At 40.8% G+C, this 25,837-nt stretch overlaps 1 protein-coding gene across 5 annotated transcripts in view; it reads left to right on the top strand.

The window, feature by feature from the left end:
• The window catches only part of TMEM131 (transmembrane protein 131), a 257,449-nt gene that overhangs the window by 169,804 nt on the left and 61,808 nt on the right, over nucleotides 1-25,837 (top strand). For all 5 annotated transcript variants that reach the window (XM_005575032.5, XM_005575031.4, XM_065526617.2 and 2 more), the window contains 9 exons: nucleotides 1,872-1,952; nucleotides 4,095-4,245; nucleotides 4,343-4,399; nucleotides 5,581-5,642; nucleotides 19,848-19,956; nucleotides 23,107-23,215; nucleotides 24,016-24,169; nucleotides 24,262-24,432; nucleotides 25,645-25,755. In XM_005575032.5, coding sequence (XP_005575089.3) covers nucleotides 1,872-1,952; nucleotides 4,095-4,245; nucleotides 4,343-4,399; nucleotides 5,581-5,642; nucleotides 19,848-19,956; nucleotides 23,107-23,215; nucleotides 24,016-24,169; nucleotides 24,262-24,432; nucleotides 25,645-25,755 — 1,005 coding nt within the window. The remainder of the gene's footprint in view (nucleotides 1-1,871; nucleotides 1,953-4,094; nucleotides 4,246-4,342; nucleotides 4,400-5,580; nucleotides 5,643-19,847; nucleotides 19,957-23,106; nucleotides 23,216-24,015; nucleotides 24,170-24,261; nucleotides 24,433-25,644; nucleotides 25,756-25,837) is intronic.

The following is a 25,837-nucleotide window of genomic DNA, read 5'->3' as shown; positions in this document are numbered from 1 at the left end:
CACTGTGCCTGGTCTAATCTTCTGTTTTCAAGCATTGTTATGCTTGTTTGCTTGATACTGGAAAGATTAATGAAATAATATGTGGTGTTTTCTGGTTTTCCAGAAAAAGTTCTACAGTCCTCATCTCAGTTAAGGTGCTGTTATTATTAATACAATAAGCACTATAGATGAGCACTGTAATAAATCAGGAGGCAAGTAATAATACACACAAAATCTACAGCTTATCAGTCTTTTGTAAATGCATTACTTTTACAGCAGCAACTCCCCAGCCCCCACCAAAAAACAAACAAACCAAAAAAACCCTTTAAGGGGCCAGGCGGGTTGGCTCACGCCTGTAATCCCAGGACTTTGGGAGGCCAAGGCGGGTGGATCACGATGCAGGAGCTCGAGACCAGCCTGGCCAACATGGTGAAACCCTGTCTCTACGAAAAATACAAAAATTAGCTGGGCGTGGAAGCATGCGCCTGTAATCCCAGCTACTCGGGAGGCTGAGGCAGGAGAATCACTTGAACCCAGGAGGCGGAGCTTTCAGTGAGCCGAGATCACACCACTGCAGTCCAGCCTGGGAGACAGAGCGAGACTCCATCTCAAAAAAACAAAAAAACAAAAAACCTTTAAGCTTATACTGAAGAATTGCCATTTTTCTTGCTTTGTCCTTTTTTGTTCACTCCTGGAGGACTTCTTGTGATGAAACAAGTGAACGTTTTCCACCCCTTCTCATAGCTTCACCCCAAATGTAATTGAATTAAATGTATGTTTTATTTTAAGAGCTAGGGTTAACTTACCTTTAAAGAAAAGTCTCCTGCCTTATGACCCATTTTGTTTGTATATATTTACCCAAAAGCAAGGAAAGCAGATGTCCACACCAATACTTGTACTCAGTGTCCACAGCAGCTTTTTCTCTAATGGCCAGACATTGGAAACCACTCAAATGTCCCTTCGGTGTGTGGATTGAAAAACTGCAATATAATCATCAAATAGAAGTGAACTATTAATGCATAAACAATGTGGTAGACCCCAAAATAATTACACTGAGCAAAAGAAGCCAGACACCAGAATATATACGCTATTACTCCATTTACATAAAACTCCAGAAAACATGAGCTAATCTGAAGTGACAGAGAGCAGATCAGTGGTTGCCTAGAAAAGTAAGAAGGGACAGAGAAGGATGAATGGATTGCACAAGGCATGAGGAAGCTTTTGGTGATAACGGATATATTTAATATCTTAATTACAGTGATGGTTTTATGCCCAAACACAATTCATCAGGTTGTATACTTTAAATAGGTATTGTTTAGTTTACATCAATGATAATAAAGCTGTTTTTAAAAAAATCATAAGCTTACGCATAAGCCACAGAAATATTTTTGCTTCCAGTAGAAACCACGTATTTTCATGTTCCACAAGAGTTGTATATATCTCAAAATAATATTTACACTCTTCACCATTTCACAGTTACGGTAGATCCACTGCTGGATCTTGTTATAAATGTATGGATAAAGAAGCACTTTATGTTACTATAAGAAATACAAAATTTATGTTTCCAAAACTTGGTAATTTTTGTAAATTATTCCCTTTGGAAAAAAAAAAGTATCCTGTTACTTCTAAAATCTGGTCCCTGGAACAACTATTATACTTACACTGTTTCTAAGTAAAATTTTCAAAGTTACCTTAATTAAAAATACCACTATTGCTTACACATACGGAGCACTGAATTTAGTGATATGATACATATCCTACATTTATATCTTTAAATGTTTTTGAATGTTTTGTGATAAACAATTAGGATGTCAGAATTATTTCTCTGTAATAGCAATCACATGCTTTGAATATGACTTTGAACTTAGCCATCGTGTGCTCTTTTGCCCCAGGTTGTAGAAATGTACTCTAGTGGAGGAGACCTTCACCTAGAACTCCCAACGGGTCAACAAGGAGGTACCAGAAAACTGTGGGTGAGTTGTAACCTAGTATTCTCTTGTGTGTGCTCCCATGAAACCAATTATTCTTAAATTGGAAAATACTTAACTCCTTATAGGCTGAACAAATATGGATGACTTCTCTTTAATCATTGTCTTAATGTTAATTTATGTCAAGTATATACGAAAATTGGAGGAGAGATTGAGGAGGGAATATAAGTAGTAATTTTTGGAAAGGGCAGTGAATAAAATTGGTGGGAGTTCTACCCCACTACATGGAAAGTAACTTCAGCTATTCTTTCTCAGAATTATATGGGTAAAGTTGTCTCTGAGTCTGATAATTTATGATGTGCTTTACACATGAAAAAAGTAAAGGATTAAAAAAATGTAGGAAGGATTCATTATGGTTTTGTTTTGTTTTTGAAGGTAAGTAATTGAACGTTCATATTCACCATTGGTAAAGGAGATGGCACTTGCAGAGGGAACCTAGGCAAGCACCTGTGATGACTTAGAAAATTTTTAATTCTTGAAGGTGATCTGTGTTCACCTTCAATATTGTTGAATATTTAACAATATTAACCAAATTAAAGATATGTAAGAGAACCTTATTTGTAAAGGTTCTTGCCATGTGAGAGTTTTTAAAATGTTTACATGCTTTAATCCAAGAGGGAGAAGCCAGTTGTGGTCAATTCAGTTCCATACCCAGGTCACTCAGATCACTGCTCATCTGTAATTGGAGGAACACAAATTTTGCCACCAGGAATAAGGTTTGAGAATCAGAGTTTCTTTATTAACTACTGTTACACACACACAGCCTCTTGATTCTGTCTTCTGACCCCAGTCTTGACCAGGGAAGAGATGTGGAGATTACATGTTTAGGATGTTAATATAAACATTTAGAAACAAATTTATCAGCCACTAATTTGGTTAATTCTCAATATATAAACACAGTAGCAAAAAGAAATATGCAATGGACAGTTTATTTATGTCCTTTCACAAAAATGTTTCACCTTGAAATTATGGTGTTTGAGTGAAAAATCATTTACAAAGCAATGCTTCAGAGGATTAAATTCAGACTATTGAATCTGTATATATTATGCTTCTAGACAGAATAACTACGAACTTCCTGTGAAATATAATTGGTATCTAATAAATAGAGAATTCAGATTTTTAAATAGTCAAGAATGATAATGAATGATAACAGAGAATAGCATAATGTTTTTATAGTCCTAGTGGCTGCGAAAAAAGATACAGTAATTCTTATTCCTACAAACCTAGACTGAGAAAAAAGCCAGCGGGCTGTGACCTCACCTCCAGCCTATTTCAGTGTATATGAGGAAACCCCAGAGACCAAAGCAACTCTCTAGAGTTGGGGAGTGGATGGTCCATCCCTCCGATCCTAGGAGGGTTCCAATCTCCTGTTTTCTGCTTTGGAACTAAAAAGAGAGTAGGGATAAGTGAAGGCCCACTAAGCTCTAGAATACAGGGATCTCCTAAAATATGCTGAAAGGTTTGTGCAGAGAAGAAATTCCAGTAGTCCCCAGGGAGCCATGTTGTTCTAAAACCAGGAAAGAGAGTACCCCTCAAAATGTTTTTTCCAGTAAGTCTTCCTTTTAGTATATAAATGTTCTCTCATTACAGGACTGAAAATGTTTGCTGTCTTACATGAATGCAGTTGGTAAACTAGATTTCCTAGAGAAGCTTTGCATTGTTAGGTTTTCCATGAAAGAGCAGTGTAAGCCATTTATGGAGGTTCTTGTGGACTTCTAGAAAAGTCTTTTCCTCTGATGGTGACATTTCTGTTGGTTAAATTTCAAGACCGAGTTATATACACAAACACCACTAACTAGCATGTTTAAAAATAACTGGTTTTGTAGGTTAGTTTTACCTTTTAATGGGGCTTTTGTAACTGACAATTTGTTTTCAGATCATTTGACTTCTTTTACTTTGCCTACTTTTCGTATCATATTTGATAGATTCTAAACAGCACGTTTTTCACATTTTAAAGTTCTCCAGAAATGGAGTGTGTGTTACATATTGGTTTAATTAGCAATGCATTTTTTATTAATAGGTATATAAAATACTCATCTTTCAGTCAGTGTCATCCAGTTCAGTAAAATATGGTGGTTTTGCTCCATTACAAACGCTGTGCTACATTGTGGTCTGTTAACTTGTCAGGAAATTCCTCCTTATGAAACCAAGGGAGTGATGAGAGCCAGTTTTTCATCTAGAGAAGCAGATAATCACACAGCCTTCATAAGAATCAAGACGAATGCTTCAGACAGCACAGAGTTTATCATTCTTCCTGTTGAGGTTGAAGTTACAACAGGTTAGTGGAAAACTGAGGAAATCGAAAGTTGTTTTGTTTTCAGTGCAGCTTACTCGGGCAAAGTGAACAATAATTGTTGACTTTTCTTTTTTCCAAGCTCCTGGAATTTATTCCTCAACTGAAATGTTAGATTTCGGTACACTAAGAACACAAGGTAAAAAATCTTTTAAAAGAGTCTTTATGGAGTCGTTGTTGTTTTTTAAATCCCTGTATTCAGTGCTCTACTGTACTTTGTAATTCAGCTTTAACATCATTTCAGTGGGTCGCATGATCTTGTACAAATCTTCCTTTCAGACTCAGTGCCTTTACCAGTTTATACCCCATTCCTCCGAGGGGGGGTGGCATTGCTTACCAGGTTGCAAAACAAGGCCGTGGGATAATTTAAGTCACCTAAATGGAAGATTGAGGCAGAAAGTAGTTTTCTAGTTTCTCAATCCAGTTGCTCATGGATTTAGTTATGCTGAATGTTGATTTTTACTTCTGGATTTTGTTTAGATATGAGTTATTAAATTATATTATGACAAAATGTTAAAAGCTTGTCACAGCTGTTCAGAAAATTCAAATTCTACAATTAAAAACAACCAAGTCAAGAATTTTACTAAGGAAAAACTAAGAGTACTTGTAATTTGGGATGTATATGCACTATATATAATAAAATGTAGTTAAGATTGAAGACCACATCTTTAAAAGTTAGATTTGCTTTTAATATATTTTTACATTATAAGTTATTAATTTGCTTCATTATGTTTTGCTGAAAAGCTAGAAGTTTAGTAATGTCTGAGTTCACTAAAAAAATAATATTTTGGGGGCTGGGCATGATGGCTCATGCCTATAATCCCAGCACTTTGGGAGGTGGAGGCAGGCAGGTCACCTGAGGCCAGGAGTTCAAGACCAGACTGGCCAACATGATGAGACCCCGCCTCTACTAAAAAAAAGTACAGAAGTCTGCTGGGCATGGGGGCACACGCCTGTAATCCCAGCTACTCAGGAGGCTGAGGTGGGAGGATCGTTTGAACCCAAGAGACTGAGGTTGCAGTCAGCCAAGAGTGCGCCACTGTACTTCAGCCTGGGTGACAGAGCAAGATTTTGTCTCATTAAAAAAAAAAAAAAAGTATATATTTTGGGGTTTTCAAAAATCTGGTTTAAGAGGGAACAGTTCTTATAATACACAGTGTCCTTATGAGTAAAGCAATTACCACCTAATGTTTCTTTTTATTAATGTTATTGTATTTCACAAATTGATAGCTTCAGTTTGATATCTTACAAGGTAAAGATTCTAACTTGGTTTAAAAGCACACCTTTTAAAGAAATACTTCTTTTCCTCAATTTTAACAGATCTACCAAAAGTTTTAAATCTTCATTTATTAAATTCAGGAACAAAAGATGTACCAATAACAGTAAGTTTTTACGTCTTTTTTTTTTTCTAATTTATATATTCTTTGTTTTTAAATGTATTACGAAGTTAAAAATAATTAAACCCTTACTCTAAAAGAATTCTATTTTGTGATGACCTGGTGACATTTTGGTTCTAAGTGTGATGTGAGAAACCAGTTCCGCCCCAGCCACCCAGATTTTAAGGATGAGAGGGAAATATAGGCAGTCTTTTCAAAGTAAGTTTGAACCAAAGTTCATGAGTTTCTTATACAGGCACAGTCATATAAAAGGCCTGTTCTGATAGATCCTAAAATCTGTGGGCCATGTGGAAAGAAAAACAGGTTATAAGGATTTTATCAGATTTTATCAGATTAAGGTATGGGCAGGAAAGAGGAAAAAGAGTCAGATGAACTGGGAAGAAAATAAGCAAAAAAAAAATGTTGTAGGTAGTGGTAGAGTGCTGTTAACACTTGTCGCAGGCTCCCTAACTAGCAGTTACTGAACTACCTTAGACAGCACGTTATAAACTAAGGCCCTCTCTCCCTCACACATATGTACCAAATAAGTAACTTTTAGGCCATACAGTGGAATTGAGGTGCCATTAGATCGTTTTAGGGGAAAAGGGGATATCTAAGTTTTGCCTTGGCCCACAACCTCTCTTTCTGATGAGGTCCCTAACATATATACATAGGGAATCATTATATAGGAAAATAGAACATTTTTACTATAATTTGTGCTGATACCAGAAACTTAACTTCAGTGAACTGATAAAATGAGATATAGATCATGTGGGCTTGAGATTTAAGGGAACTTTGTCCATCGATGGCCATACCCAGATTTTATCACCAGCTGGTGGAGTAGACCAAAGAGAGAAGAATATACAAACCCCAGCCAGGAAGCAAGAGATGGTCTTCCCAGGTAACCACATTCCCCTGCGCAGTGACCTTCCTCACCAGTGGGATCGGGGTGGAGATGGGCTTCCCAGGTAACCACATTCCCCTGCGCAGTGACCTTCCTCACCAATGGGATCGGGGTGGAGATGGGCTTCCCAGGTAACCACATTCCCCTGCGCAGTGACCTTCCTCACCAGTGGGATCGGGGTGGAGATGGGCTTCCCAGGTAACCACATTCTGACGCGCAGTGACCTGCCTCACCAGTGGGATCGGGGTGCAGGCAGCGTCCTCGTATCTGATCTGGCATTTCTCCTAATGTGATTTGGGGATTTGATGGGAAAATACCTTTACGAAGCCCGAGCAAACCAGCCTAACTTTTTACATACAATACATGGACTGAAACACAAATATCTTTTTCAATGAACATTTTATGGAAAAATGAAATTGGCAATTAACCTGAAGAATGTGAAGAACTAGTATTCAGTTCACTTATGACATGGCATTAAATAGGCCCCTGTTTTTCCTTTTTCTTATTTACTAAGGAGTTTTTGGATACATTGTAGGTGAACATTTTTGCTCTTGCTGAGTCAGGCACTAGGCTAGTGCTGTTATGTAGTAAATGTATTACTTTAATACCTATAAGGTGCAGTGGTCCTAGTTTTCTAAATAGGAAAACTGAGAGCTTTTTTTTTTTTTTTTTTTTCCTGGAAGTGACTTACACAACTATAAAAAATGCAAAAGTAGGCCAGGCATGGTGGCCTCACACCTGTAATCCCAGCACTTTGGGAGGCTGAGGCGGGTGGATCACTTGAGGTCAGGAGTTCAAGACCGGCCTGGCCAACATGGCGAAACCCTGTCTCTACTAAAAATACAAAAATTAGCCAGGCATGGTGGCACACGCCTGTAGTACCAGCTACTCAAGCTGAGGCAGGAGAATTGCCTGAACCTCAGAGGTGGAGGTTGCAGTGAGCCAAGATCGTACGGCTGTGTTCCAGCCTGGGTAACAGAGCAAGACTCTGTCTCAAAAAAAAAAAAAAAAAAAAAGTAAAAGGTATATGAAACATGAGAGTATATTATACAGTGCCACTTAGCAATCACATATTTATGAATATATCATTTTAATTGCACAGTCAATATTCCTGTTAAAAACCTATATATATCTATTAATATAATACATCTGTACCTACCTGTGTGTGTGTCTTTTATAATATCCAAAGCCCAAACTCTGCCAGTGTTTTGGTGGTTTTCTGTTTCCTCCTTCATTCACCCATTCAATAAATATTTAATGAGCATCAACTATGCCAGCTGCTGTGCTGACTGAGAATACAGCAGTGGATCAGACCACCGGAGTTCCCTACCCCATGGAGCTCACTGTTAATCAGGGCTTCCTGGAACTCTGGGAGATACTTAGATTTTATTCTAAGTGTAATGGGAAATTAGTAATAGGATTTTAAACAGCAGAGTGACATCATCTGATTTATGTGTTGTAAAATGTAAAAGGTCACTGTAGCTACTTTGTGGAGAGTGAACTTACAGACATGGAAGGACAGAAAGCAAAGGAGACCATTTGGGATCTGATTTAGCAATCAGCCTGAGAAATGATGGTGGCTTAGACTTCCCACCTTATCAGCTATGGGGCAAGCCCACCCACCGTGGAAACTGAGTTTTCAGAGCTCTTCTTAAGGTTTTTCCTGTGTGTTTCAGCATTTTCTGCATAATTCACCAGGCTTAGACTGATAGTTATTTAGAAGGGTTCCTGCCTCCTCCTATTTCACAAACACAGAATTTTTAGGATTTGCTAAGCAGTACTAGAAGCTGGAGATTTTTTTTTTTAATTCCCCTTCAGGGAATTCATTCTCTTTCTAAATATGGGATTACTAAAGCAAGCAATTCCAATTATGAGTTCCTCACCTGGTAACAGACAGGATGCTCAGGTCCAAACTCTCCTAGTATGTCTCTAATGCAACTTTGAGAAAATGGCTTTCCTCAGCATTTACAAAACATTAGTGCTATATAAATGATGGAGTAAGTTTGCCTGAGATGTCTTCAGAGGAATGTTTGGATGAGGTTTCCCTTGGTAATGGACAAATTGGAATCCAAGTGGTCTCCTTTGCTTTCTGTCCTTCCATGTCTGTAAGCATATCAGCTTAACATACGCTTTAGTGAATTGGTACACACATTATTAGAAATACAATGTTAAATGCTGAAAGGTTATTTCCCTTGTTTGCTCAAGTGCTTTTATAAGCAGTTTTAGAATGTTCCAGACCCTTGAATTTCACTTGAGGGTTACTGAGCTTTAGTTGGGTCTGAATGTTGTGAGAAAAGCCTAGAACTATATTTAGAACATATGCCAGCTTGTGAGCTGCCTTTCCTGGGAACTTGCAACAGTGTTTCCACTTCTTGATTATCTGTGAGTTAGCAATAGTCACTCATATAAAACAGGTTGTTTGTATAAATATGCTTACTACAAGGTGGTGATTGTGTGTTAGTTCTCATTCAAAGCCACACCAGAATGGGCCAGCTACTTAAATGTTTTGTCTTGGGTTTGTTTGTTTGCTCTGTTTTCGTTTCCTTGGAGAATGGGTTTTAACAATTTGGGTTTGTTTTTACTGATAATGAGTGAACAATTCAGACCATTTGTATAAAACACGATTTTTCAGTTGAATATTTCTTTGTTATTACTGCAGCATATTTTAAGGTAGCAATACTAATGTAAAGTTTTTATCTGGTAAGAAAAATCTTAAAGTGGTGTGTTTCATATGAAAAAGATTCATCAGCTATTTTAAGTTCTTACTACTTACAGTGACTATATTTTAACAAACATCCTTGCTTAGCTATTTCTGACTTGGTGGTGTACAGGCTGATAGCACTCAAAAAATGGTGTGCTTGTTACTGATGAACTCCCACTTCTAGCCTTTAAGCATATTGAAAAATGGTCAGTCCTTCATTGTATATCCAGAGTTGGTTCCTTCTGGTGCGTTCTTGGTCTCGCTGACTTAAAGAATGAAGCCACGGACCTTCACGGTGAGTGTTACAGCTCTTAAAGATGGTGTGGACCCAAAGAGTGAGCAGCAGCAAGATTTATTGTGAAGAGCGAAAGAACAAAGTTTCCACATTGTGGAAGGGGACCCGAGCAGGTTGCCTCTGCTGACTCAGGTGGCCAGCTTTTATTCCCTTATTTGGCCCCACCTATGTCCTGCTATTTGGTCCATTTTACAGAGCTCTGATTGGTCCATTTTACAGAGTACTGATTGGTGCATTTACTTTTTTTTTTTTTTTTTTTTTTTGAGACGGAGTCTTGCTCTGTGCCCCAGGATGGAGTGCAGTGGCACGATGTCGGCTCACTGCAAGCTCCACCCCCCCGGGTTCGCACCATTCTCCTGCCTCAGCCTCCCTAGTAGCTGGGACTACAGGCGCCCGCCACCTCACCCGGCTAATTTTCTTGTATTTTTAGTAGACGGGGTTTCACCGTGTTAGCCAGGATGGTCTCGATCTCCTGACCTCGTGATCCGCCCGTCTCGGTCTCCCAAAGTGCTGGGATTACAGGCTTGAGCCACCGCACCCGGCCGATTGGTACATTTACAATCCTTTAGCTAGACAGTGTGCGCTGATTGGTGCATTTACAATCCTTTAGCTAGACACAGAGCATTGATTGGTGCATTTACAGTCCTCTAGGCAGAAAAGTTCTCCAAGTCCCCACTCAATCCAGGAAGTTCATCTGGCTTCACCTCTCAATCCCCCATCTAAATAGAACACACCAACTGCTGTTGGGGATTGGACAGTGACCGTTCTAGCTGCTTCCTGCTGGATAGGGGCGAAGAAGGGACCCTACAGTGGTAGTGTCCTCCAGAGGGGAACTCGCTAGGCCCGCCAAGGGGCCAGTGGGTCGACCCAGGGGTCCTCGGTAGAAGTTGTTAGTTGAGCTCATTTGGGGTTCCATTTGTAAGACCATCTGTAGCTTGATGGCCTCGATCCAAGAAGAAACACATTTGACAAGGAGGTTAAAAATACAGGGCCCAAAGCGAGTAATAGCAAGATGGCTGTCACAGGACGTAGAAAGGGGAGAAGCCATGTCACCTAACTCCAGAGGTTGGTGTAAGAGTTTGAAAGGCATCATCTGATTTCAGAAGCCTTTTCCTGTAAACGCTGGGCAGCATCTCATACTATCCCCAACTGGTTAGTGTAAAAAAACACTCTTCCGCTAAGAAGTTGCAGAGTCCTCCTTTCTCAGCAGTGAGGAGGTCTAGGCCTCTGCGGTTTTCGAGAGTCACTGCTGCCAGAGTCTACTTGGGATCGTAGAGTAAGGATAGATTTTGTGATTTCTTGCAAACTGTCTGAGAAGTCCTTTGACAGTTCATTGTAGTAGGGTAATAAAATAGATAAACCTGCTATTCCGGTTCCTGTAGCAGTGGACATTTCTGTAAGTAGGGGTATTAGTTGTATGACCCAGCGCTGAGGGACTTGAGCTTTGAGGGGCACTGATTTCCGTAAGATTAGAAGTTAGGATAGTACATGTTACACTGTTAACTTTTAGCAAACTTTTGTTGAAAGCCTTGTAAGTTTGGGATTTAAAAAATTTTTTGCTATTAATAAAACCTCATCTAGTCCATATTAACTTAGAATTGGTATAGATGGCTCCTTCCTGATTTTGTAAATACTGTAAGGTTTGGCTGAGTGCAAACAGCTTGCAGGTTTGAGCAGAACAATTATTAGGCAGTTTTTCTAACTGCTTCTACAAGAGTTCCCTTATCACTTACTGAATACGCATTGTGTCTTTTTCCCTTAACCGCTTGGGAGGAACCATCTATCTCCTGTCCTGAAAGGAGCTTCTCCTAGGTCTGGTCTGACCTTTGTATGGTAGTTAGTAAAGATTTAGATCTCCTGTTAGGAAACCTGCTGGTTTAAGGATTTTTGATAGGAAGGCTACGGGTTGTCAGTGCCCTCAGTGCTTTTGTGGTATGTCCTTACTTACACGGACAACAAGGTGGTGTTGGAGTGTTATAGGGTTACAGAGAAGATCTTCAATTATCAATTACAGGTTTTAAATTTACCCTGGCTTTTAAAGGAATACGGTTCACTTTTTTTCTTCACTACTTCCATTTCTTTTTCTTTCTCTTTGACTTCTTCTTTTTTTTTTTTTTTTTTTTTTTTTTTTTTTGAGACGGAGTCTCGCTCTGTCGCCCAGGCTGGAGTGCAGTGGCGCGATCTCGGCTCACTGCAAGCTCCGCCTCCCGGGTTCACGCCATTCTCCTGCCTCAGCCTCCCGAGTAGCTGGGACTACAGGCGCCCACAACCGCGCCCGGCTAATTTTTTGTATTTTTAGTAGAGACGGGGTTTCACCGTGGTCTCGATCTCCTGACCTTGTGATCCGCCCGCCTCGGCCTCCCAAAGTGCTGGGATTACAGGCGTGAGCCACCGCGCCCGGCTCTTTGACTTCTTTTTTGTCTCTGTTTCTCTTTCTGACTTCCTCTTTGTCTCTTCCTCTCTCTCTTTGACTTTTTGTCTCCTTCTTTCTCTCTGACTCCTTCTTTGTCTCTGTCTCTTCCTCCCTCTCTCTCGCTGATTTTCTGTCTCTTTCTCTCCTTTCTGCTGGTCTTTGCCTGCCTCTGTCGGCCGCTTATGCTGCTGTTCTGCCCTCTCCTTCCCCTTTTGATGGCTTCAGCAGTGTGAGACCGCCACCTCCTTGGGTTTTTGTACTGCGTGTAATAACTCTATAATTTCCTTGTGGTATTTAATGGGGGTTCCCCTAGAGGTTACAAATTCCCATTCTTTCCATATTGCATCATGGGCATGTAGGATTAGATAAGCATACTTGCTATCTGTATACACATTTATTCTTTTTCCCTTTCCCAGTTCTAAGTGCCACTAGTTCTGCTAACTGGGCACTGGTTCCTGGGGGAAGAGGCTTACTTTCAAGTAAGGTTGCATCGTTAACTATGGCATAACCTGCCCTTCATATCCCATTCTCCACAAATGAGCTTTCGTCGGTATATAGGTTAAGGTCAGGATTAGCTAAGGGGACTTCTAAGAGACCATCTCGGGTGGCATAAGTCTGGACTGTAATTTGTTGGCAGTCACTCTCGATTGGTTCCCCATCCTCTGGGAGAAAAGGGGCAAGGTTGAGGGCCACACACGTATGTATTTGAAGCACCGGTCCCTCGAGTATAGCGCCTGCTGTCTAGGCGGTTGTCTGATAGCCATAAACTTCCTTTGGCACCTAGTATACCATTTACATCATGAGTAGTCCAGACAGTGAGATCCTTCCCTTGTATTATTTTGATGGCCTCTGACACTAAGATGGCCACTGCCGCAACTACCCGTAAACAGTGAGGCCAGCCTTTTGCTACTACATCAGTTTCCTTACTTAGGTATGCCACTGGTTGTGGGGTTGTCCCACAAGTCTGAGCAAGGACTCCAAGAGCTATCCCTGCTCTCTCTGTGACATATAAAGAGAAGTTTTGTCCTGTCAGAAGGCTTAAAGCTGGAGCTTGTACTAGGCCTGCTTTAAGGTTTTGAAGGCAGTTTCTGCCCCTGGTTCCCATTCTACTAGATGAGTATTTGCCCTCTGGGTCTCCTTGATTAGAGTATAGAATGGCTATCTCGCTGTATCCGGGGATCCATACTTGCCAAAGGCTGATGATTCCAAGGAACCCCCATAACTGTTTTAATGTCTTAGGGTGAGGATAAGCCAGTATAGGCTGTATTCGTTCCCTGCTGAGGGCCCTGGTCCCTCTGGCTAAGATTAGGCCTAGATATTTGACCTGCTGTAGGCAGAGCTGGGCCTTCGACCTAGACACCTTGTACACTTGATTAGCTAGAAAGTTCAAGAGATCTAGAGTAGCCTGCTGGCATGAGGCTTCCAAACTGGTAGCCAAAAATAAATCATCCACATACTGAATTCTTCAGTATGTGGATGGACTTGAGAAGTGGCCTAGGTCTTGGGCCAGTGTGTGACCAAACAGATGAGGGCTATCCCTAAATCCTTAGGGCAAGACCATCCACATAAGTTGGGCCATGTGGTCTGTGGGATCCTCAAAGGCAAAGAGAAACTGAGTCAGAGTACAGGGGAGTACAGAAAAAGGCATCCTTGAGGTCCAAAACTGAACAATTCTGCTTCCTCTGATATTTGAGAGAGCAGGGTATAGGGGTTTCGTACAACTGGATATAGAGGAATTACAGCCTCATTGCTCAGTCTAAGATCTTTCACTAGTCTCCACTGACCATTTGGTTTTTGTACTCTTAGAATTGGGGTGTTGCGGGGACTGCTGCATTTCCTTACTAAGCTTTTACCTGTTTAATAATATCCTATAATCCTTTATGAGCATCAGGCCTTAAGGGATATTGCCTTTGATAAGGAAAAGTCATGGGGTCTTTTAGCCTGATTTGGACTGGGCGGGCATTTTTTGCCCTTCCAAATTGTCTTTCCAGTGCCCAGACTTCAGAGTTGATTCCCTCCTCAAGTAGGGGACAACAAGTGGGTAACTTGTTCCCCATATTCATGTAGATAATAGCTCCAGTTTTGGCTAATATATCCCTCCCTAATAAGGGTGTGAGACTTTCAGGTATAACAAGAAAGACATGTGAAAAGAGCAAAGTCTCCCAATTACAACTGAAGAGGTGGGAGAAATACCTGGTTACAGGCTGTCCCAGGATTCCTCGGATGGTAACAGACCTTGAGGATAGTCGTCCAAGACAGAAGATTAACACTGAGAAGGTCGCACCAGTGTCCAGGAGGAAGTCAATTTCCTGGCCCTCAATGGTTAAACGTACCCGGGACTCAGTGAGGGTGATGGCGTGAACTGGTGCTTGCCCCAGGCACCCTCAGTCCTGTTGTTGGATCATCTGGTTGGGGGCTTCTGGCCCAGAGAAACTTTGCCCTGGGGCAGTGTGCCTTCCAGTGATTGTCTCGGCATAGCAGACGTGGATGGGGGGTGGCTGGTTTCTCGTTGGACAATCTTTTTTGAAGGGTCCTTGTAAACCACACTGATAACAAGACCTGCCAGGTGATTGGCCTGCTCCATTTTCTGTCCTCTCTGAACCACCAAGGTTTGCTTGTCTGAGGGCCATGACTAAGGCTGCGGCCTTTCTCTCATCTCACTTTTCCTTTTGGGCCTGTTCCTCTTGGTCCCTATTAAAGAACACCAAGGTTGCCAGGTTTAATAATGCCTCCAGATTTTGTTCAGGGCCCAGGGCTCACTTTTGGAGTTTTCTTCTGATATCTGTGGCTGATTGGGTAATAAACTTATTTTTCATGATCAATTGACCCTCAAGGGAGTCAGGTGACAGGGGAGTATATTTCCTTAAGGCCTTCCGTAGGTGCTCGAGGAAGGCAGAAGGATTTTCTTCCTTTCTCTGAGTCATGGTGGATATCATTGAATAATTCATGGGCTTTTTCCTAATTCTCCTTAGTCCTTTTAGAACACAGGTCAGATGTTTACAGCTCCAGTCCCCATGATCTGAGTCTAGATCCCAGTGGGGATCCATACTGGGGACGGTTTGCTGACCTGTAGGGAATTTGTCCCTTTCTTTGGCTTTTATTCTATCATTTACTTGGCTAAGGTACCTGGTATCTCCAAACTCTTGGGCTGCAGCTAAAGCCACATTTTTTTCATTAAAGGCCAGGGTTTGATCTGACAATAGGATGACATCTGTCCAAGTGAGATAGAAGGATTGCCCTAGACCCTGTAGGACATCTATATACCTATCAGGATCATCTGAAAGCTTACCCAGGTCTGCCTTGATGTGCTTTAAATCAGAGAGGGACAAGGGGACATGTACCCGGGGTTGGGCCAAATTCCCCTCCCCCTACAACTTGAAGGGGACATAACTGATAGCCTGGGGGGGTTTGTGGTCCTTTGGAGATTTCTTTGCTTATTTCCTTCTGGGCAGGGGCGATTAGAGAAGGATTATCATTAATAGGAAGGGGAGCTATAGGGAGGCTAGGATATGGGGGTGAGCTGAGAGGTCCTCCTGTGGGATGTAAATTGCAAGCTTTGCATAGCTGTGTATTCTCCTTCAATGAAAAGAAAGCTTGGACATAAGGTATTTCACTCTACTTGCCTTCCCTCTTACAGAAAAGGTCAAGCTGCAGGATACTATTGTAATTTCTACTTCACTCAGGTGGCCATTTTTCCCCATCAGAGAGAGAATATTGGGGCCAGGCCGTAGTGCAGGAAAAAATGAGCCGCCTCTTTTTCAGGGTTTGCAGGTCAAATTGGTCCCGGTGGCTTAGGATGCATTTCAAGGGTGAGCCTGCTGATGCCTGAGTGTTTCCCACCTGAAAGACAGAACCACCTGTGGTTTTGGTTTGTTTGTTTTCCCCCAGCGCAAGAACCCGCAGCGGTCCCTGGACCATGCTGATCAGAATAGTTACGCTCACCAACACAGCAGCAGAAACACTAGTTTTCCTCCTAGACCACAAGGAGGACTGAGGAAGGTCAGATTTAGTGGCCCTTAATGACGCATTCTCAACCTGCACCCTTGCCTGTCCTCCTAGACCACAGAGAGAACTGAGAAAAACTGATTTAGTGGCCCTTACGGATGCATTTTCGAAAACCTGTTAGAGTTCTAAGCATTCTCCTGTTAGTGTTGGGACTTGACCCCTGTCCTATAAAGATATTATGCCCCAAAAATGAAGTGGAGGGCCATACCCTGAGCGAGGGAAGGGATCTCCAGGGATGGAAGAGTGATGCCTTTTATCATCACTTCTCATCATATGAATAGGAAGGATATCGTTTCTGAGGCTCCCCCCATCCTAGCTTCAGGAATAGCTTTTGTTAGGCCTGCTAGTCTGAGGAGGGATCCTAAAATTCCAGGTAGTCCCCCCAACCCCCCAACGGGGCTTTGGGCAAAAATTATGTCTTTCTGATTGGTGAGCCCGGGTGCCTAAAGGAGGGAACAGAGTCCTGGAGTTTATACTAGAAATCATTCTTACAGGAGAAACTAGAACAGCACCAGAGACAGGCAGTGGTTTTTAGAAGCGGGACTAGCCTCGGAGAAGAGAGGCGAGAGGAAGTTTGTCTGACAGGTATTGGGACCCAGAGGGCAAGGGTCAGGATAGATAGGATAGATGGGCGAGTCTCGCTTGGGCGACGTAACTTTGAGAGTTCGCTCATGGCCACAGTCAACCAACTTTTTGTCGGGATCCCGGAGCTGAATTACTTTGCTCTCTGTTGACCCTCAGGTCAACCCAGAAGTACAGGAGAAGCAGAAGCTAGTTCCAGGCAAACCAGCACTCCCAACTCCAAAGAATCGGGGGTTCTTAGCCCTTTCCCAGAAAACCTGACACCCGTGTCTTTAGCCCAGTGGCTGTGCTAGTTGCTTTTAAACTGGCCAACAGGTGCCCGGTATTTAGCCCCCGAATTCTAAGGAAAAATAGGACAGAATAGCAAGTGAAAGGGGTCCGATGGTGCTCACCGGTTGGTAATAGTCCCTTCATGGTCACCAAAATGTGTCCAGAATTCCGGTGGGTTCATGGTCTTCCTGACTTCAGGAGTGAAGCCACAGACCTTCGTGGTGAGTATTCCAGCTCATAAAGGTATCGCAGACCCAAGGAGTGAGCAGCAGCAAGATTCATTGGAAAGAGTGAAAGAACAAAGCTTCCACATCATGGAAGGGGACCCAAGCAGGTTGCCTCTGCTGGCTGGGGTGTCCAGCTTTTATTCCTTTTTTTGGCCCTGCACATGTCCTCTGATTGGTCCATTTTACAGAGCACTGATTGGTCCATTTTACAGAGTGCTGATTGCTGCATTTACAGTCGTTTAGCCACAGAGCGTTGATTGGTGCGTTTTTACAGAGTGCTGATTGGTGCATTTACAATCCTTTAGCTAGACACAGTTCTGACTGGTGCATTTATAATCCTCTAGCTAGACAGAAAAGTTCTCCAAGTCCCCACTCAGCCCAGGAAGTCCAGCTGACTTCACCTCTCAATCCTCACCTCTCAGCAGAGCAAGTGAGGAACTTCAGGAGCCATATCTGTGGAAGTCCTCTGCAAACTACAGAGTTTCATGTGATCACCTCTAACAAAGCTTGGCCTCAAGATAAAAGTGGCTCATTTGTGGGGGAAAAAACCAAGATTAACTGACTCACAAAATGTTGTAGATTATTAGATCTCAGAAAATAACCCATCCCCTTAGAATTCAAAATGTTGTAGATTATTAGATCTCAGAAAATAACCCATCCCCTTAGGATTTGCCGTGTGTGTGTGTGTGTGTGTGTGTGTGTCTGTGTGTGTGTGAAGGAGTCTCACTCTGTCGCCCAGGCTGGAGTGCAGTGGCCCAGTCTTGGCTCACTGCCATATCTGCCTCTGGGTTCAAGTAGTTCTCTGCCTCAGCCTCCCAAGTAGCTGGGATTACAGACACCCACCACCACGCCCAGCTAATTTTTGTATTTTTAGTAGAGACAAGGTTTCACCATCTTGGCCAGGCTGGTCTTGAACTCCTGACCTCGTGATCCACATGCCTTGGCCTCCCAAGGCAGGTTTTTTTTTTTTTTACAGGTGGGAGAAATGAGCCGCAGAGTAGACGGGCAGCTGACTCAAGCTCGCATCTCTCTGGTTAAGCATCCTTTTGTTGCATAAAGTGATGCCACTGGATTGTCACATACACTTCTGTACTGATTTCCGCTCTTTGGAGAAAGTATTAGCATGGTAATATAGTATAGTATAACCAAATGGAACTTTTCCCAATTTGTCCTACAGTTCAAACTCTACTTTGTTTTGTTATTAAACACACACACACACATCTTTCAGTGAATGAAGAAATTTGTATTTTAAATGTCGCTAATAACAGCAAGCTTATTGATAAGTAAAAGTATTCTATGAACAAATCATTCCCAGCCCCAGCTAGAGATCCAAAAGCAATTGAGGAGTTCTTGAAGAAGAGAAAGGAAGGAAGTTAAAAAGAGTTAAAATGCCAAGAGAGCCTGAGGCCCCAGAACCATCCTTAGGGCCTTAATTTCAGACTCTGTGAACACTCGCTGACAGCCCAGGAATAGAAAGGGAGCTGCTCCAGCAGTATCTTTGATCATTATCATATAATCAGATTCATACCCTGTGATCCCACACACAAGGCACAAGGATAGTTCTCTCTCGTCATGCTCTTCTCAGGTGCTTATTGCACCTTCAAGAGACTGCCCTTTGATGTTCCGTTGAGGCAGATTTCACCTTTATAAATGGGCTGAAAGAGCAGGCAGGGATCGAGGGGGAAGAACATAGTGACTTGCAGGATCTGACTGTGCCCCTGTTAAGGGGCTTGCCTGATAAGTTTCACAGAAAGGACCATGTTCTTTTCTTCAGGAAATGGCAGGCTCTGACAAGTTTATAAAGCCCTTCAAAATTCAACAAGCACAATCCATGAGGGTTCAGATTCAGAGTAATTATAAAGGAAGATTATTTTTTAATCAAGAGTTGTATACAGTACCAGGATTTTGTGATACATGTTTGTGCAACAGGATGTCAGGTGAAGGCCCCGCACCCACCCAGGAATTCTTGTTTTAGTCCTACCTGTTGATGCCTAGCTACTGAAACATCAATATTTCAAATTTCATTAGTAAAACAGAGAAGGAGGTTGGAATCTTTTAGGTCCCTTCCAACTGAAAGGGCTTTGTGTCAGTGAGGAAATAAAAAATAACTGTACCTTAAACTGTATTTTTAAAAAGCGTGCTCTCCAAGTACGAGCTTTTCTGTTTGTTGTTATTTAAGCATTCTGCCTTCCAAGCTGAACATGCCTGTGGTCTGCCTCCGTGCTCAGTCCCACAGCCAGCAGTACAGCCCTCTCCCTGGACAGCACGCCCCACTCGCAGAGCCGTGTCTAGAAAGAGAAAATGCCGCTAGAAAGGAAGTCTGCAGAACTACCTTGGCACTGAGACACCAGCTCCCAAGTTCATATTTATTCTTCACCATCGTATGGTTCAGATATTTCCTCAGTATTGTGAATTTTTTTAAGAGGGATCCATAAGTCTTTTTGATGTCACCTCCTCTGGTGTATGAATTAGTCATTCATTTGGAAAATAAGTACCTTTTTTAAATGTTTTCTGTACTCACACCCAATGTAATAGTTGGTCTTCAGATTCTTACACTTACCAATGTGTCATGTTTGTTCTCCTCTGGTCATTTTCTTTTATAAAGACATTCTGATGAAATTAATTTGAAGTTTTTCCAGTGTGGCCTACTCCATTTAAAGGGACAACATAAGTTAAACTTTTCAAATTTAGAGTCCACTTTACTTTTCCAGTACACGTTCCAGTGTACTCCTGTATACTTTCCAGTGTAAGTATCAGGCACCTGAACCATTAGACTGAAATAATGCCGTGTATGTATTTTTGTTCTCTTTGCAGAGTGTTCGACCTACACCACAAAATGATGCTATAACGGTACACTTTAAACCAATTACATTAAAAGCATCAGAAAGTAAATACACCAAGGTTGCGAGCATTAGTTTTGATGGCAAGTATTCACCTTTTTCTCTCTGATAGAGTGATGTTATTTTGGTAAACTAGAAAGCATCTGTATTGACATCTTAATATAGAAATCCAGATTGTTTTACCATCAGAACTTATATCACTGCTTAGGTTGATTCCCCCTCCCCCGCCCCGTAAACCATCATGAACTCTTGTTTGATTGATTCATGAGAGAAGATACCACAGCTTTATAAAGCTAAATCAGTATTAGCAATAGAAAAACACTAGCAAATACATTAGGACTGGAATCATTTCCATAGTCTGGGCTAGCCTTTTAAACATGTATCTATTGTAATTCATCTTAATTATGAAGTTATGATATATTTGAAGTTCAGAAGCATGTTTGAATTTGAGAGCAAAAATAAAAAGTATTCTTTGTAACATTTTCATATATTGGCTTTTATAGGCAAAGCAGGTGGCCCTACTTAAGCTAAAATAATAGAACTGTCCAGTTAGCTATTATTTCTAATGTGTATAGTATATATTTTGATACTTGAAGTGTTAAGTCACGCCAGACTAGACCATTTTTATACATGTTTTTATTCAGTTTTGCCTACTTTCATGAAACGTTCATTAAATTTGCTGTCACAACATTTTTAAAATAATGACTTAATGGCTGCTTAACCATATAGATAATTAACTGAGAACTGAACCTCTGAACAGGGCTTTTTTCATAGGCACCCATGCAAGTGAGTAGCTGCTGTAGAGCTTCAACTTTGGCTTTATGATAAAGCCATCTCTGCTTAGAGTCCGCATGGTAAAGCTCAGCTCCTCATCGGATGAGAGTATTTGATCAATGAACGTAGGCAGACGCTGGCACACTTCGTATAGTGTTCACGAGCGCATCTATGCCTGCTGCTCACTGTGGAGAGTTCTAGGGAGGGTCTGGAGCAGCTACGCAGGTGGGGCTGGCCTCAGGGTTCATCCTGTGAGCTCAGTGAGGACTCCCAAGAAAAAAAAAAACACATAGGCAGCATACTTCATGATATAATTGTCAAGAAATAGTATTATAGAAGGCGTTAATGCCACAGTTATTTCTACATTTGTGGTAGCGTCCTCTATGCTGCTGAGAGACTACATTCATGTTCACCCGTGTCAGTATCACCAGGTGCATTGTCTTCCCTTACAGAGGAGAAAGAGGCTAATGGTCATTCCTGACCCCTGAGAGCATTTAGGACCCACCCTACACGGACATGCCAGAAAGTTCTCCACGTGCTCTGCAAGGGTGACGAGCTACTCTTCTCTAGCTCCTGTATTGACCACCCAGTGAATGTCTCCCTCCTCGAGATAAATGCGATGACATTAGTGTTGGTTCTTCTGAGATCATGGGCTCTAAGATCATTGTTTCTTAAAGAAATATGTAAAATTAAATATAACAGCAAAGGGAAAGCATCTTTAAGAGCCAATGCTACATTTCTTAGAAGTGGGTTTTTAATATCATATGAAAATCCCCCCACCATTTACCTCTCCCACCACCATGGTGGATCCCCACACAAAACACCTCTGAGATTGCCGTGAAAATCAGTCAGGAAGTGTGTTTTACTTTTAATATTGTTAGAATGCACCTTATATATGTGTTAACTCTACAGTGTTCACTTAAGCATCTTTCTCATCAAAAGTCATTCTTTATGATTTTCAACTGAATTTTTGTGAGCTTTTTGACCACTTCATTTGCTATGTATGATACAATGTCATGAAATGCTTAAATGTGGCCCTTGTAATCAGTCTTACATCAGAACAAATAGTGAAAAATTGGAAGCATCCAGAGATGGCTAACTAGCAAGCAGAGAAATAAGAGGCCGAATGGGAATTTTTAAAATGGAAAGTCTGTGTCTGCACATAGTCAAACACTATATGTCATACCATTTCTTTGTTCTTTTTTGTCGTGAGGTTGGACGACATACATTTGCGGAACTCACATATGAATTCTTCACATAAATGGAAGTGTTCCTAAAGTACTTTAAGAGGATAAACATAAACAGCTTCTTTATTTGCTTTGAAAAGAACCATCTAATGGGTGCCTAGACTGGACCCAACTGAATCAATTTCTGTAATTCCAGATGGGATTATTTATTTGTTTATTTATTTTAATTTTTATTTTTTTGAGACAGAGTCTCACTCTGTCACCCACGCTCAAGTGCAGTGATACAGTCTCAGCTCACCACAACCTCCGCCTCCCAGGCTCAAGCGATTCTCCTGCCTCAGCCTCCCGAGTAGCTGCAATTACAGGCACGTGCCACCACACCTGGCTAATTTTTGTATTTTTAGTAGAGACAGGATTTCACCATGTTGGCCAGGCTGGTCTTGAACTCCTGACCTCAGGTGATCTGCCCACCTCGGCCTGGCAAAGTGCTGGGATTACAGGCGTGAGGCACCACACCCAGCCAGGATTATTTAAAACTGCTACAAAATCTAAAGGTTTTTCTTCATCTAAGATGAAGACAATATGATACGATGACAGGAGGGGATTTATCTCGTCTTACACCATGAGTTTTAGGGTTGGCCAGTTTGAGACGTAAGAGCTCTTAATTCTTAACTTTTCTTATACCATGGTACTTTATTGGTGATAGAGCAAGACTTTAGCTATACAAGAAATGTGATTTCTTTCTCAGGTCAAATGTAAATCAGCAGGGCTGAGTGGGAGGGTAATTGTGCCTGCAGGGGGATACCTGGCAATGTCGAGAGGCATTTGAGTAGTCACAGCTGCAGGGATGCTACTGCCATCTAGGAAGCAGAAGTCCAGGATGCTGCTAAACGTCCTGCAGTACACAAAACAGCCCCTGCAACAAAGAATTAATCTAGCCTAAAATGTTAATAGTGCCGAGGATGAAAAATTCTGCTGTAAGTGGAGCCAAAGCCTGTGGTTACAGCGAAGCAGCTTAGGTCCGGTGTTTTGCCTCCTGAACCATGCTCACCGGCTAATTCTTCATCTGCTTATCTTACTATAGGAAAAATAAAACATTTTACCCCTTTTGTATGAAAAATGTGATGGTTCGTTTAAAATGTTGTAGAAGTGTTCTGTTGGCCAATTTGGAAGCTCAACTTTTTTTTTTTTTTTTTTAAGATTTTGTCAGTTTACATAAAGTCTTTGGTAGTAAAAGGTGACAGATTATTTTTTTTAAATGCTTCCTTTCAGCATCAAAGGCAAAAAAGCCATCTCAGTTTTCTGGGAAAATAACAGTTAAAGCAAAGGAAAAGAGTTATTCTAAACTTGAAATACCATATCAAGCAGAAGTTTTAGATGGGTAAGTTTCTTTTTAAAATAAATTCTATAACTTTTTACTAATCAGTAAATTACGTTTTCCTACTAAATGACCTTCTGAAATACTAGCCATGTTCACATAAACTTGATGGAATCATTTTTTAAAAGAACAGCCCCAACTATAAAAGAGAAAACCTCCTATATTTTGTTTATATTTTACTTTCTTAGAAGAAAAGGGTAAGTGGGATGATAGGATTTGGGCTTAAATGAAGACTTAATAATTCAAAACTCTGATTTTTTACAATATTATTTAGATGATTCGAACCATTTCCTTTCTGACATGTGTTTGTGATATGTAAGTGACTATTATTATTATTTTGGCACTCGAAACAAAATTCTTTATATTCCTTTGTAAATTCATAAACACTTCTAGAATTACAAGTTTTTATAAGTGGGAAGTAACATGTTGTTCATTTTCTATTATACTTTAACCAATAGTTTAATACTTAACTTGGCAAAGATTCATTTTAACGAAGCTCCTTGCAATTCACTGATAAACATGATTTTTTTCAAAGTAAAGCTTTTTTTGTTGATATGTCTTTGATTCTAATTGTGTGATTCATATAATTCATTAGAGAATGGTTCTTGATATTAGATTTCAATATTTTGCAGGCTAAATTGTTTTAAATCATATAATCAATCACTAAAATATTATAGTTCTAATTCTTTAGTACAGTCCCTAATGCTAAATGTAAATTATACTTACAACAGAAGAACTTGGATTTTAAATTAACATATGGAAATAAAAATGATTTATTTTGTTCTTGTTGTTTTTTTGAATAGTTATTTGGGATTTGATCACGCTGCAACATTATTTCACATCCGAGACAGTCCTGCTGGTCCTGTGGAAAGGCCAATTTACCTTACTAACACTTTCAGTTTTGCGATCCTCATTCACGATGTGTTGCTACCAGAAGAAGCCAAAACAATGTTTAAAGTATGTCCAGGAGCCCTCATAATTTTAATTTTCCTGGTCTACCAACTAGGTGATGCTGATACTTTGTTTTTTTCTCTTCTGTCATTTCCCAGGTTCACAACTTCAGCAAACCAGTCTTAATTCTTCCTAATGAATCAGGATACATTTTTACCCTGCTTTTTATGCCTTCCACATCATCCATGCACATAGATAACAACATTTTACTTATTACCAATGCTTCTAAATTTCATTTACCCGTGCGGGTATACACCGGCTTTTTAGATGTAAGTATATTATCCACCTTTAACATTTAAACTCCCTGCCCACCTTTAATGTTTTCAGATCTTATTAGGCAATCGTGTTACATACTCTTATGGTTTGCCATTGTCTGTGCTCTGCAAATTGATCTCATTCTCCTAGTCAGTTTTTACCTTTCCAGCAGCTCTCTCTTGTGATATAGTTGACTTCTCTAGTTACAGTCTCTACTTAGATCTTTTCCACATTCTGCTTTCTCTGGGATACGCTTTTAAACTATTGTAATAATGGGGAATATAGGAAAGAACTAAATGGAAGAAAAATGATAGGTAGAAAAAGAAGAATACAAGGAAGGTGAAGAGGGAAACACGCAGGGAAGAGATGATCAAAACCGAGAAATACTGGGACAAAGAAGAGAACCAGATAGTAAAGAAGAAACTAAGGTAGTAAAGACGCAAAGTTGGAAGATTGTATGTGATACAGAAGGAAACAATGAAGGTACTCCTGGTACAGAAAATAAGCAGGGGGGAAAAATCCAAACAAAGCTATCTTGAGAGTAATCAATGAAAGAAGCTTAGATAAGAGATAAAACTTAGGAAAGATAAAAAGAAAGCGAGGACATCTAGAAATGTAGCCCTTTAAGTAGTTGGCATCGATTAGAATTTTAGAGCTGGAGGGACCTTCACTAATGTCTCGTTCCTGCTTCAGTTATTTTGTTTCAGCGATCATTGGTGAGGCTTGCTGAGAACACATGCTTTTTGCCTGATCCCCCAGGGTTCCACTAAACCTCTCTTAGTAGTTTAGCTTCCTGCTTCTTTCATGTGCCCTCAGAGGAGGAATAGCGGCTCAGCAGAAGCCGTGGCTGTTTTCATTTCTGATTACTCAAAAGACTTTTTTCATACAAAGCCCTCAACTATGTTGTATAACTGTGTGGTTTTATGCATATATACATAAAGCATAGGAAAGCATAGGAACTTTAATACATCTTTTCTTTTTTTTGATACCGAGTCTCGCTCTGTTGCCCAGGCTGGAGTACAGTGGTGTAATCTCGGCTCCTGGGTTTAAGCGATTCTCCTGCCTCAGCTCAGCCTTCCTAGTAGCTGGGATTATAGGCGCACACCACCATGCCCAGCTAATTTTTGGTGAACTTTAATACATCTGTAATATAGTTACTTTCTCTTCATAATATTGTTACATCAGTGTGACTTTTTGTTTAATCTGGTTCTTTTATATCTCTCCAGTACTTTGTATTGCCCCCCAAAATAGAGGAGCGTTTCATAGATTTTGGAGTACTGAGCGCTACAGAAGCAAGTAATATTTTATTTGCAATTATAAACAGCAATCCAATTGAGGTAAAAACCTGTTTTTATTCTAAATCGCATTTAAGGATTTTATGTTTGTGTTGTGATAATCATTTTCATATCTTTTTTTAAA

This window comes from Macaca fascicularis, chromosome 13 (genome assembly GCF_037993035.2).
Source record: "Macaca fascicularis isolate 582-1 chromosome 13, T2T-MFA8v1.1".
Classification (NCBI taxonomy): domain Eukaryota; kingdom Metazoa; phylum Chordata; class Mammalia; order Primates; family Cercopithecidae; genus Macaca; species Macaca fascicularis.
The sequence above is the reverse complement of the archived record's forward strand: the minus strand, read 5'-3'. Positions and strand labels throughout refer to the sequence as shown.